This window comes from Ovis canadensis, chromosome 26 (genome assembly GCF_042477335.2).
Source record: "Ovis canadensis isolate MfBH-ARS-UI-01 breed Bighorn chromosome 26, ARS-UI_OviCan_v2, whole genome shotgun sequence".
Taxonomy (NCBI): Eukaryota; Metazoa; Chordata; class Mammalia; order Artiodactyla; family Bovidae; genus Ovis; species Ovis canadensis.
Window position 1 is genome coordinate 34,967,669 of NC_091270.1, and position 13,571 is coordinate 34,981,239.

At 43.9% G+C, this 13,571-nt stretch overlaps 1 protein-coding gene across 8 annotated transcripts in view; it reads left to right on the plus strand.

The window, feature by feature from the left end:
* The window catches only part of MTUS1 (microtubule associated scaffold protein 1), a 190,561-nt gene that overhangs the window by 91,598 nt on the left and 85,392 nt on the right, over positions 1 to 13,571 (plus strand). For 6 of the 8 annotated variants that reach the window (XM_069573316.1, XM_069573320.1, XM_069573319.1 and 3 more), the window contains exon 4: positions 7,743 to 7,904. The exons of the other annotated variants lie outside the window; for them this stretch is intronic. In XM_069573316.1, coding sequence (XP_069429417.1) covers positions 7,743 to 7,904 — 162 coding nt within the window. The remainder of the gene's footprint in view (positions 1 to 7,742; positions 7,905 to 13,571) is intronic. 8 annotated transcript variants of the gene reach the window in all.

The following is a 13,571-nucleotide window of genomic DNA, read 5'->3' on the forward strand; positions in this document are numbered from 1 at the left end:
CGGCACGACATAAACTGGTAGCAGTCATCTTTCAGAACTGGAGGAGCAGTCCTGTCTTGGTTTCACTGTTGAGGCATTTGGTGCTTGGGATCCTCAGAGATGCTCAGCCCGACTTTGTCATGTCTTCCCTGTAATATTACTTATGATGTGTATGTTTTACTGCTTCTTTATCCAAGTCCAGTGACAGGTCCTGTCAGTCAGCTGTAAGTTAAACGTTAGGACCGTGGGTGACGCAGTAAGGTGCCTTTGCTGGTCCTGCTGCTTTTAGCATTCTTGCAGGCTCGCCTTCGAGCAAGGGGAGGGGCTCTGGCTGGCCTCAGGTACAGGAGAGGCAGCAGCGGGCAGGTGCTGGACTGACCTGCATTCGGCCCCTTGCTGGTTATATGTGTGGGACCCCAGGAAGCCATTTAGCCACGTGAGTAGGTTGCTAATGTATAAACTGGAGGTGGCAATAGTAAGGCACTGTCAGGATGCATCTTAGTTTCCATGGGGTAATCCTTTGGTGAAGTGGGCATCGTCCTATGTCCTCAGTGCCCTCTGGTCTGGGGTGATGGTGGAATGGGGAAGACTTAGGCTGAAACCATAAATTGCCATTAGATGGAAAGGGTGGGGTTGGATGACAGAGAGACTTGTGAAAATGGGAGGGGCCAGTTCTCCGGAATGAGAATCAGGCTTTTGGGGGTAAGCTTGCTTCTGTGCCAGGCTGTGTGTTGGAATCAGAGGGTACAGGTGTGTAGTAATTCTGAGACACATGGAGAAGTGTCTATAAACCTTTGATGCTTTCAGAAACAGTGCTGTGAGACAACCTGTTCTAAAAAAAAAAAGGTTAATTTTCTAGACATGCTGACCCTTGAGTGAATTGCAATGGTGGCCTAGAAATTTTTATCTGTCACTTACCCAGTCTTGTTCATTGTTTCCAATAATAACGGCTGATTAGAATGAATTTGCTGAAGGAGCAGCAATTTGGTAAATTTATATTGTAAAATCTGTTTATCCCTCCTGAGAGCAAGTAAAATCAGTGGCCAAATATATATTAAACAGTCAAATGGCTACTTGAATATCCATTATCTGCTAATTATTATAAGGAATGTAAGAAAAGTTGATAGAGTGAAGAGTCTATTAATGAATGACAGCTAAGCTGATAAAAATTGATTACGTGCTGAATGCTTCAGTGTAGATGGTGAGAGAAGAGATTATTAAAATTTGTCCTTCACTCTTGGCCTTTAAATTTTTTTAATTTTTTTTTTAATTTTTGGCCACATGTGGTTTGTGGGATCTTAGTTCCCTGTAACAGGGATTGAACCCAGGCCCCTGGGCAATGAGAGAATGGAGTCCTAACCACTGATCTGCCAGGGAATTCCCCCCTAAAATTTTTTTTAAACTAGCTCCATTACTGTTATCATTAAAATTCTATGTGAATTTTATGGCTTCATTGAGATATAATTTGTAAGATATTTGATTTATGTACATATACATTGTGAAAGGATTGCTACCATCTAGTTAAACCTCATTCCCTCATGTATTTACCGTGTGTGTATGAACATGTACGTTCTACTCTCATAGCAATTTCGCTACAGTGATAGCACTATATATCAACTCTAGTCACCATGTCTGATGTTATCCTTGGGCCTTATGCATCTGAGAGCCAACAGTCTGTGTCCTTTCCCAACTATTTCCTCCCACCATACTCTTGGCCTCAAAAGAAAAATTAATTCATTTAGCAAGCATTAAGACTCACTCCATGCTAGATGCTTAGCTATGTCCTCTGCTGCTGCTGCTGCTAAGTCGCTTCAGTCATGTCTGACTCTGTGTGACCCCATAGATGGCAGCCCACCAGGCTCCCCCGTCCCTGGGATTCTCCAGGCAAGAACACTGGAGTGGGTTGCCATTTCCTTCTCCAATGCATGAAGGTGAAAAGTGAAAGAGAAGTCGCTGAGTCGTGTCCAGCTCCTAGCGACCCCATGGACTGCAGCCTTCCTGGCTCCTCCGTCCATGGGATTTGCCAGGCAAGAGTACTGGAGTGGGGTGCCATTGCCTTCTCCAAGCTATGTCCTCAGTGGAATTGAATTCAGTTCTCTTCCTGGTCTCAGGGGCCGTAGAGACTAGTCTGAGAGGCACATTGAAACAGATGTTGTAACAGAAGTGTGGATCTGAGTAGGAAGGTGTGGTCCTTTGCCCTCAGATGGGAGTGTCCAGGAAGGAAGTTCGATTCAGTCCCTCAGGCGTGGCCGACTCTTTGAGACCCCATGGACTGGCCCCTCCCATTTTCACAAGTCTCTCTGTCGTCCAACCCCACCCTTTCCATCTAATGGCAGTTTACGGTCCCAGCCTGTCTTTCCTGTTCCACCATCACTGCGGACCAGCAGGCACTGAGGACACAGGACGATGCCTACTTCACCAAAGCACACCTACTTTCCTGTCCATCACCAACTCCAGGACCTTGTTCCAACTCATGTCCATCGAGTCGGTGATGCCATCTGACCATCTCATCCTCTCTTGTCCCCTTCTCCTCCTGCCTTCAGTCTTTCCCAGCATCAGGGTCTTTTCCTATGAGTCAGCTCTTTGCATCAGTTGGCCAAAGTATTGGAGCTTCAGCATCAGCATCGGTCCTTCCAATGAATATTCAGGACTGATTTCCTTTAGGATTGACTGGTTGGATCTCCTTGTAGTCCAAGGGACTCTCAAGAGTCTTCTCCAGCACCACAATTCAAAGGCATAAATTCTTTGGTGCTCACCTTTCTTTATGTTCCATACCTCATATCCATACATGACTACTGGAAAAACCATAGCTTTGACTAGGCAGACCTTTGTTGGTAAAATAATGTCTCTGCTTTTTAATATGTTGTCTAGGTTGGTCATAGCTTTTCTTCCAAGGAGCAAGTGTCTTTTAATTTCATGGCTGCAGTCACCATCTGCAGTGATTTTGCAGCCCAAGAAAATAAAGTCTGTCTCTGTTTCCATTATTTCCCTATCTATTCGCCATGAAGTGATGGGACCGGATGCCATGATCTTTGTTTTTTGAATGTTGAGTTTTAAGCCAACTTCTTCACTCTCCTCTTTCACTTTCATTAAGAGGCTCTTTAGTTCCTCTTCACTTTCTGCCATAAGGGTAGTATCATCTGCATATCTGAGGTTATTGATATTTCTCCTGGCAATCTTTATTCCAGCTTGTGCTTCATCCAGCCCAGCATTTCACATGATATACTCTGCATATAAGTTAAATGAGCATGGTGACAATATACAGCCTTGACGTACTCCTTTCCCAATTTGGAACCAGTCCATGTTCCATGTCCGGTTCTAACTCTTGCTTCTTGACTTGCATACAGGTTTCTCAGGAGGCAGGTAAGGTGGCCTGGTATTCCCATATCTTTAAGAATTTTCCACAGTTTGTTGTGATTCATAGTCAAATGTTTTAGCATAGTCAGTGAAGCAGATGATGTGATGTGAAGTCGCTCAGTCGTGTCTGACTCTTTGCGACCCCATGGACTGTAGCCTACCAGGCTCCTCCATCCATGGGATTTTCCAGGCAAGAGTACTGGAGTGGGTTGCCATTTCCTTCTCCAGAGGCTCTTCCCCACCCAGGGATCAAACCTGGGTCTCCCATATTGTAGGCAGACGCTTTACTGTCTGAGCCACCAGGGAAGTCGATGTTTTTCTGGAATTCTCTTGCTTTTTCGATGATCCATCGGATGTTGGCAATTTGATCTCTGGTTCCTCTTCCTTTTCTAAATCCAGCTTGAACATCTGAAATTCCTTGGTTCGGGTACTATTGGAGCCTAGCTTGGAGAATTTTGAGCATTACTTTGCTAGCATATGAGATGAGTGCAATTGTGCAGTAGATTGAACATTCTCTGGCATTGCCCTTCTTTGGGATTGGAATGAAAACTGACTTTTTCCCATCCTGTGGCCACTGCTGAGTTTTCCAAATTTGCTGCCATAGTGAGTGCAGCACTTACAGCATCATCTTTCAGGATTTGAAATAGCTCAACTGGAATGCCATCACCTCCACTAGCTTTGTTCATAGTGATTCTTCCTAAGGCATATTTGACCTCGCACTCCAGATGTCTGGCTCTAGGTGAGTGATCACACCATCATGGTTGTCTGGGTTGTGAAGATCTTTTTTGTATAGTTCTTCTGTTTATTCTTGCCATCTCTTCTTAACATCTGCTTCTATTAGGTCCATACCATTTCTGTCTTTTATTGTGCCCATCTTTGCACTAAATGTTCCCTTGGTATCTCTAATTTTCTTGAAGAGATCTCTAGTCTTTCCCATTCTATTGTTTTCCTCTGTTTCTTTGCATTGATCACTTAGAAAGGCTTTCTTATCTCTCCTTGTTATTCTTTGGAACTCTGCATTCAAATGGATAGATTTTTCTTTTTCTCATTTGCCTTTTGCTTCTCTTCTTTTCTCAGCTATTTGTAAGGCCTCCTCAGACAACCATTTTACCTTTTTGTGTTTCTTTTTGGGGGGACTTTGAATGCAGTCTCCTATACTGTGTCACGAACCTCTGTCCATAAATCTTCAGGCAATCTATCAGGACTAGTCCCTTGAATCTATTTGTCACTTCCACTGTATATCATAAAGGATTTAAGTCATACCTGAATGGTCTAGTGGTTTTCCCTACTTTCTTCAATTAAAGTCTGAATTTTGCAATAAGGAGTTCATGATCTGAGCCAGAGTCAGTTCCTGGTGGTGTTTTTGCTGACCGTATAGAGCTTCTCCATCTTTGGCTGCAAAGAATATAATCAATCTGATTTTGGCATTGACCATCTGGTGATGTCCATGCGTAGAGTTGTCTCTTGTGTTGTTGGAAGATGGTGTTTCCTATGACCAAGAAGGAAAGGCTTCACTAAGAGGTGGTGATTCCCAAACTTAATGAAGGGAGAGGTGATTCTGTAGACCCCTGGGTGGGGCAGCAGGGATTTAAAAGAATCATCAACTCACTTTGTAAGTGACTTAGATGGTAAAGCGTCTGCCTACAGTGTGGGAGACCTTGGTTCGATCCCTGGGTCAGGAAGATCCTCTGGAGAAGGAAATGGCAACCCACTCCAGTACTCTTGCCTGGAAAATCCCATGGACAGAGGAGCGTAGTAGGCTACAGTCCATGGGGTTGCAAAGAGTCGGACACGACTGAGCCACTTCACTTCACTTCAGGCAGAGTTTGGGGACTGGAGGGAAAGAAGCTCATTGTATTCACAGGGATGGACAGAAGAGAAGAACAGAGTAAAAAGTCCTGGAAAAATAAAAAGATGTGTGTCTGTGGGTGTGTGTGTAGAGAGGTAAGCGCATGTGAAGCACTTGGTTAGGAATCCACCCTAGAACTGCCTCTTATGTCTTTAAATTTAAATATTAATTAAGGGGATTAAAAATAATGTCATCCTGCAGATAATGGTGCTAACACTGGGTGGTGCTAAGTTGCTTCTCTTGTGTCCAACTCTTTGTGACCTCATGGACTATAGCTTGCCAGGTTCCTCTGTCCGTGGGATTCTCCAGGCAAGAATACTAGGGTGAGTTGCCATTGCCTTCTCCAGGAGATCTTCCTGACCCAGGGATCAAACCCACGTCTCTTATGTCTCCTGTATTGGCAGGCAGGTTCTTTACCACTAGCGCCACTGCTGTAGGTTGTAGATAATGGGGAATCACAGATTATAGGTTGGGTCCTGACCTTAGTTTTCACATTCAAAAAGATCAACATGGTGGAGCTGGAAAGGGTGGAAGAACAGAACTTTAAAGTCTAATACAGTTATTTAGGCAACATTTAAAGGAGTGGGTAAGGATTTGTAGCGGTTGGATAGAGAGGAGGAGAACTTTTTGAGAAGAAATGATGTGCCTGATGGATTGAAATAGCACATCCTGGTATCAGAGGAAAAACCAGGATACCTGGAGCAGGGCTCACGTTGATGTACAAGGTCAGCCCAGGGTTGAGGCTGCGGACAGGAGAACTTTAGATGCCAGGCCTCAAGTACTTCAGCGCTTTCTTTTCTGTTAAGGTGAGATTTTTATAAGTGAAATAATTGGGACAAAGCAGTGAGCATTACTCTTTGGAAAACCTACTTTCCTCTGTTATGGCGACATTGGTAATATGTGACTCAATAATTTGCAGCTAAGGTCTTTTTCAGCTCTTGACATTCTTCAGTTGTATGATTCTACTGGCGTTGAGAGACTTAATGTTAGATGATATGAGAATCTGATGAGGTAAAAAGGTGATTCCAATGTTTTGGGGGTGGGAGAAAGGAAGTTACGATTAACGTTAGTAGGTAGGAGATTGTCTAACTGCCCAAGTTGCAATTTTCAGCAAGAAAATTAAAATGTGAGTGGCAATGAGATTCAGGAGGACAAAGCTGCAGGTGAGAATTTGGGGTTCATCGAGATAGGGCAGTGGCTAAAGTAGATAAAATGGACTCTCCTGGAGAGGCGGATATGTAAAAAGTTGGAGCCAAGGCGTGGACTTAGGAAATGCCCATGTTCAGGTGGAAGCAGCAGGATGGTGTGGTTTCAAGGATGCCACAGAATGGGAAGTGTCCATACATATCTTATAGAAAAGCGGATGTACTTGCTACAAAAAAGAGCTGGAGTTTGAGTGAGAACCATTTAAGTTTGCCAAATAAAGAGTAAAGATGAAAGTGAAAGTCGCTTAGTCGTGTCTGACTCTTTGTGACTGCGCAGACTGTATTGTCCATGGAATTCTCCAGGCCAGAATACCGGAGTGGGTAGCTTTTCCCTTCTCCAGGGGATCTTCCCAACCCAGGGATCAAACCCAGGTCTCCTGCATTGGGGGCAGAGTCAGGGAAGCCCAGGAATACTGGAGTGGGTAACCTACCCCTTCTCCAGAGGATCTTCTCAACCCAGGAATCGAACCTGGGTCTCCTGCATTGCAGGTGGATTCTTCACCAATTGACCTATCAGGGAAGCCCAAGGATGAAAAGGGCAGATGAAAAAAAGAGTGCTAATAATATAGCACCACCTGCTGTTAGGCATTAGGTATTTTTGAATTGTTTTTCTCAAATGGACTTCTTCCTTCCTATCTTGGTTGTTTTTTAGTTTTCACCTAGTTTTTATCTCGTAGCTTAGTGTGTGAACACATTAATTTGTTTACTTTTAAATCAACAGTATTGGGAGAAGTCATATCAATTTGTTTATCCCTTGATTTCAACGTTGCCAAAAGCTTCTGTCTCAAATGACTCTGTGTCACAGAAACATGTATGTTAGTCACTCAGTCGTGTCTGACTCCTTGTGGCCCATGGACTACTGTGGCTCATCAGGCTCCTCTGTCTATGGAGTTCTCCAGGCAAGAACACTGGAGTGGGTAGCCATTCCCTTCTTCAGGAGATCTTCCCAACCCAGGGATGGGACCCAGGTCTCCTGAGTCTCCTGCGTTCCAGGTGGATTCTTTACTATCTGAGCCACCAGGGAAGCCCATGTCCCAGAAGACCCCAGTTAATTCCTTCATGGTGGCAGGATTGCAGGAATCCTTCCTGCGTAATTCTGAATATTCACTTTACATCTTGACTCACTTGTTCATCCCTGGAGAAGGAAATGGCAACCCACTCCAGTATTCTTGCCTGGAAAATTGCATGGATGGAGGAGCCTGGCAGGCTACTATCCACGGGGTCGCAAAGAGTCAGGGACACGACTGAATGACTTCACTTTCACTTGTTCATGTAGGAGCTCAGGTTTACAAGCTTAGAGCTTTTGGAATGAATAGCCCTGGAAACTGTTTGTCTTTTTTTCAACCCCCAAGGAAAACCTGCATCCTTGAAAACAGCGCAGCCGTCTCGTGTGAATCTGCCCAGATTGCTTCCTAGACCCAAAGCATCTGTGAAAAACCCTGCGCTGCGGAGGACAGAAAGCGCCTCCTCTGTCGCCAGCGTCCACAGTGAGCTGAGCGCTTACAGCAATAACTGTAAGTCAGTCTTGCGTCAGACTTCGGGGCCTGTTGAAACTGTAGTTGTGAGAGAAATCTAATGAGCTACCAATTATCAGGATTTTTGATTCTGATTTAGGGGAAAATACACATCCCACTTCTCCCTTGGAATTGCTCAAAAAAAGTTTGGCAGGAGAAGAAAGTTGTCTCAGCGACATTCTCTTTTGATGAATGTGCTAGGAAACACTGACATACTTATCTGTTGAAGGCATGTGGGTGTTTTTTTTCTTTTTTTCATTAATTCTAAAGTGTACCATTTGAAGAAGCTGGGTTATTGTTGGTGGTGGTGGGTTTTTTGTTTTTTGTTTTTTTTTGGTTGGTTTAAGGAAAGAAAGTGACTAGGAATTGTTGGAACCCAACTGGAAATCAGAAAAATAGATAACTTCAGTTTCATTGGCTTTGTAAACAGCTGCATTTTGTAGAAGCATTTGTTTGTTTTTCCTAATCTTAAACTTTGGATGCTAGATTCAGTGTATTAGGAGTGAATATTTTAACTTCAAGCTTAGTTTTAAATAATTTAAACTGAGAATATTTAGGGGATTTTCAATTAGTATGAATTTTGTTTTCTGTGTATAAAATAACAGTTATTTTCTTAAATAGTAAGTTGAGTTATCCCTTTCATCCAAAAGATGTATTTGGTCTTAGTGTTTATTTGCTCATTTCCTTTTTAATTTCTTTCAGCAGTAGCTCATGGATTAACAAATGTGAAGAATTTTGGAGTGCCTGCTGTATATAGGCAGCACTGTAGATGCTGGGAAGGATATGAAATATCAGAGAAATTGTCCCTGTGTGAAAGATAGTTGAGGATAAAGAAGATGTTTACAAGGATAACTAGAATATCAGATAAAACAAGGAATAAGGGAGTGGTGGGGAGGAGGGGAGTTCTCTCTGCCTTAGAGGGGATCAGTTTCTTCTTTCTGTGAGAGGACAAGGTCAGATTGGAGTCATGTTATTGAACCTTCTGGGTGTGGAGCACTATATAGGGTTACTGTACATACTTTCTCTATTTTTTTTTTCTCAAATAACTTCCATTACCCTGATTTTACATGCGAGGTAATTGCAGCTCAGAGAGGTTGTCGCTGGTCCAAGGGCACTCAGCCAGCATGTGACAGAACTGAGAAAGTTTATGGCTAAGACTTGGAATTAATGACTGAAAGAATGAGCACATTTCCAGGAGGTTACTTAGCAGCAGGATCTGTCTCCTATGAGAGTAAATAGCTGTATATGGGAACTTTAGGGACCCTGGAATACGTTACCTGCAGTGAAACGGGACTGTTATCCACTTGCTACTTGAAGTTTGAAGTCGTGGCAGATCAGAGGGTTTGCGTTTATCTGTTGATTCTTGATTTGAAAAGGTCATTGACAGGTGTATTCCCTTAAGGTCACTGCTGCATTTGCAGCATTCGCTGTTTGTAACAGGAGATATTAAAAACAAAACCGCCTGAACAGAAGCACCCAGGTGCTATCGGGGGGGCTGGAGGGTTGTGAAGAGTTGGCGCTTGTGCCCCTGGCAGGAGGCGCGTCCGTGGAGCCACTGCCCAGCGTCCCCACCGACAGCCATGCTGCCACGGCCCCGCTCAGGACCGCGCCTGACACTCCCAAGGAGGGTATCACAATGCTTTTGTCTGTTTCTTTTTGTCTTTTAACAAAAGGGCTTCCCGTGGACCCACAGAGCCTGTCTACTGGCTGTGTGTCCCTGTCTCAGATGAAGCGTTCAATGAGTCTCTTTCTTAGATGGATCCACTAGCTGGTTTAATCTGTTCTGTGTAGTGCCTGGGAGCTTAGTTTCCCCCCCCCCCCCCCCCCCCCCGCTCCATTCTAATTCACTAAGAGCAAGCATGAGGAATAGGAGCGTGAACATGGCTGCAGTTTTCCTTGCTTGAGCTTGCTGTGATCCTTTTAAATGACTATACCAGGAGGATTTCGCAGCTGTACAGAAACGGATGCATCTTCGAAAATATTTATCAATTCTACACTCTCCCCACCGGCCGGCTCAGAGAGGCACTACGATGCTACCTTATTGACATTGCTGGTTCTGGGATCCTACAGCCTTTGTGTAGTTCCTTTGTTAGCCACGTTTACTGGCAAAAGAAGTAGGTCGACGATTTCTGGTTTGATTCTTTCTTTGTAAGCATGCTTAAATTTCCTTCAATAAATTGACTTAGTATCTCTCGATTGCTATCTTTATAACTTGTAATTTGTTAATTGTGGTATTTCTCGGGCATGTTTATATTGAAGTTGTGAGTGGTTCTGCATAGAACCAATTTTATTGTGTATTTTGTGTGTTTGGGAACTCGGATTAAATATGATTCAGTAATGTTGTTGATGTTCCTGGCACATGAAATTACTTTATAAAAGCCTAGTTAATGGTCTCATTTGTGATGAAACAACTGGTAGTTTTTGTGTGTGTTTACCCAACCGTTGTGTGAGCATAGGAAAAATACTTTCCTAGAATTAGAATGAAATCATCACATTTTAATGCTTTTATGCATATTCTATCTAAAAATATTTAAAATGTGTACTTTTTCAGAATTACCTTCAAACGTGAAAAAAATCATTTTGAGCTGCAGTGTTTCTGATATCTGATAATGATCATGGAATGATCATGATTTCTGGTCATGTTAGGAAATAACCTTTCGATCTGTGTTTTAAATTCTTCTGGGGTGAAGCCTTTGGATGCTTTTAAAGAATGTTTCCTTGCTTTGTTTGCTCCTCTCTTTGTGATGTGATGCTGTCAAGGCAGTTGCTTCTGAGATGACAAGATGCTCTTAGAAAATTCTGGTTTGCCGTGCTTAAGGATGTATGGAAATAACATGACCAAGTTCTAAAGCAACTGAATCAAAATGGATAAGACAATAAACCTTTCTTTTGTGGGGGTTCCAGGAAGTGCTTTGTGTGTGTTCGTTTCAGCATAGAAAATTTTTAAAGTTACAGTGTTGATTTTATATATATATGTACAAAATTTAATCTGGTAGTTTCTGTATCAAATATGCTCATTTTTAGAGGTTAAATGTTGTAAGCTCTTCCAGACTCAGAGAGCTAAGGTCCAGTTTTTAAGATCATTGGATAAAAATACGTTACATAGTGTAGGTCTTGTAAAGAGGGGGAGGTTTGAGGGACCTTTGTGTGAGTGTAGAAGGAGGTCTCAGGGGAGTCCAGAATTTTGCCATATTAGCAGATATGAAGCCCAAGAGCTTTTTACACCTCCCAGTTTGGCCGGAAAAGCATGATGAGCACATTTATTTTTGAAAGACAGATGGCAAGGGGAAATGAAAGGTTGCACACCCGAGCTGTCTGCACTGTCTGGGAAATGGAGCGGGCAGAGGTAAACTAAAGAAATGGAGCTTTCTCTTCCCTCACCTTCACGGCCAGCTCCGGTGCACATGGCATGATACAGTAGAAAAGAGCATCCGAGTTGGACTCCTGCAAGCTGTCTTTCTAACTCATGGAAGCTGGACAGTCTCACACTCTCTTAGCCTCAGTGTTCTCACCTGATGAATGGGCGGGGAGACCCAGATCATCCTAAATCCTTGCGGCGGCAAAGGCTTCTGCCTACCTTTAGTTTTAAAGATGATAAAATGGTGCCTAACAGCTTGGAAGAAGGGTGTTTGGAGTAGGGGCCAAGGTGATGGGGAGAAGGATCTATCTCACTCGCCTTCAGTCCCGTCCTCATTGCTGAATGGCAAGTTGATGTTGTGTCACCTGCCAATACCGGTCAGTTGGTGGGAATCACCCAGACAGCAGTGAAAGTTTTCCCAGCTGCTTCCAGGTTCAGAGCAGACCCAGCGTGGGTTTGACCACTGATGCCTGCCTGAGGTGAGGAAGGGGGTGAAAGGCAGGTGGTATATACATTGGCCCCGTGTTCCAGCACATACCCAGTTCTTAAGCACATCCGAGTGGATGATTGAATAAGAAAATACTATCATCCAGACTGGTGTTTTGTTTTCATTCTTTTCTGGACTATGTCTGAGACCTTCCTGTTAGCACAGGGTTGGGTGATTTTGCGTTTGGAATTTGAGAGCTTGGACGTAAGTCGTGATTTGATTTGAAGCCAGGTGGGCAGAGGATCTGGCGCAGTGGGAAGTGTTAAGCTGATTCATCGAAAGTTCAGAAAACAAGCAGAAGGTTGGCTCCGTGCATATATACATGTTTTTTAAACAAAAACAAAAACTAACGTGGAGCAGGCGCTAGAGTGTGGTGTGAAGTGTTAGTTTGCAAATAACAGTTTGGAACAGTGGAAGCCTTACTCTAGCAAAGAAATCGTTTTCCTTGTGCTTGGACTTCTCTGGAAATCTCTTCATTTTCTCTGCAGACTTGGTCATCTCTGTCCTTTCACTTGAACCACATTCTGTGTGTGGGGAAATGAAGGATTCACGAGCATCTGTTGCTCTGGCATAATCAGGGCAGCTAAGACCAAGGCTGACAACAACATGGTGGGGGGGCAGTTCTAAAACGGTGTGCATTAGACCTGGCTGAGGCACGGGCGACCACTCGTGGGACCTCACACTTTGAGTCTACAAACCAGCTGTCACGGGGCAGCCATGCCTCCTGGAGCACCGTGTTTGGGAGAAGTCCCAGGGGGTGTTCAGCCTCAGGGGGACCCCATGCCCGTTAGTGGGGGTCTGCACTGTCTGCACACTAGGGGTTCAGACCCTCTCCTGCGTCGACAGGTGACACGATTCAGCACAGCTGGGCAGTGGCCCAGTCAGGCCCAGAACTCAGACAGTACCGGCTCCATTCCCTTCCTTGACACTAAGGTGCTTCCGTCATTCTGTTGGAACTTGTGCCGCTGAAGGGTTTATCACTGGGACATAATAACTCTAGACAAGAGGAAATGCAGACATTCTCAGCATACCCAGCTGGCTGCCCAGCTGAAATAGAAGGCAGGAGAAATATTCTCAAGGCATCGTGCCTTGTAATAAAGGTCGTCCTTCCAGTTGGGGTTTACCGGAAAGCGGCAGGCCAGCTTAGAGGAGAGCCTTAGAGAACTGAGGGACGTGTAAGTGTTGGTCACAAGGTCAGCACATTAGTAACATGGGAGAGAATGAAGGGGGCGTGCATAGTAGATGATCAGAGAGAGAGAGGTGTGTGTGTCTGTGGGTGTGTGCATGTGTGTGTGTGTGTTTATATATGTCATATAAAAATGGAAGTGTGTGTGTTTATGTGAGTGTGTGCATATGTGTATATGTGTGTTACATATAAATGGAAGTGTATGTGTGTGTCTATGAGTGTGTGCATATGTGTATATGTGTGTATTTATGTCACATAAAAATGGAAGAGTGTGTGTTTATGTGAGTGTGTGCATATGTATATATGTGTGTGTATGTTACATATAAATGGAAGTGTGTGTGTGTGTGTACCCCAAGTCAAGCTCATTTTTATCCTTGTCATATGGAATGTTGACCCTCGCATGTTAGCACTGATGCAATCGCATGCCGGCAGGACTGAGCCTCCAGGGCGGCCATGAGACAGCTGGCCCCCAGCGCCTCCTGTTCTGCACACGACCGAGTCGGGAATATTGTCCCTCATGAGAAAAGTCTTTTGCTTTCGTGACAAATCCTTTTACCGAGTCCTTTGGAAACTGAAGGTCTTTATGTTCAAAGGTTAGAAATAAAACATGTGGATTTACTAGCATATGAATTTATA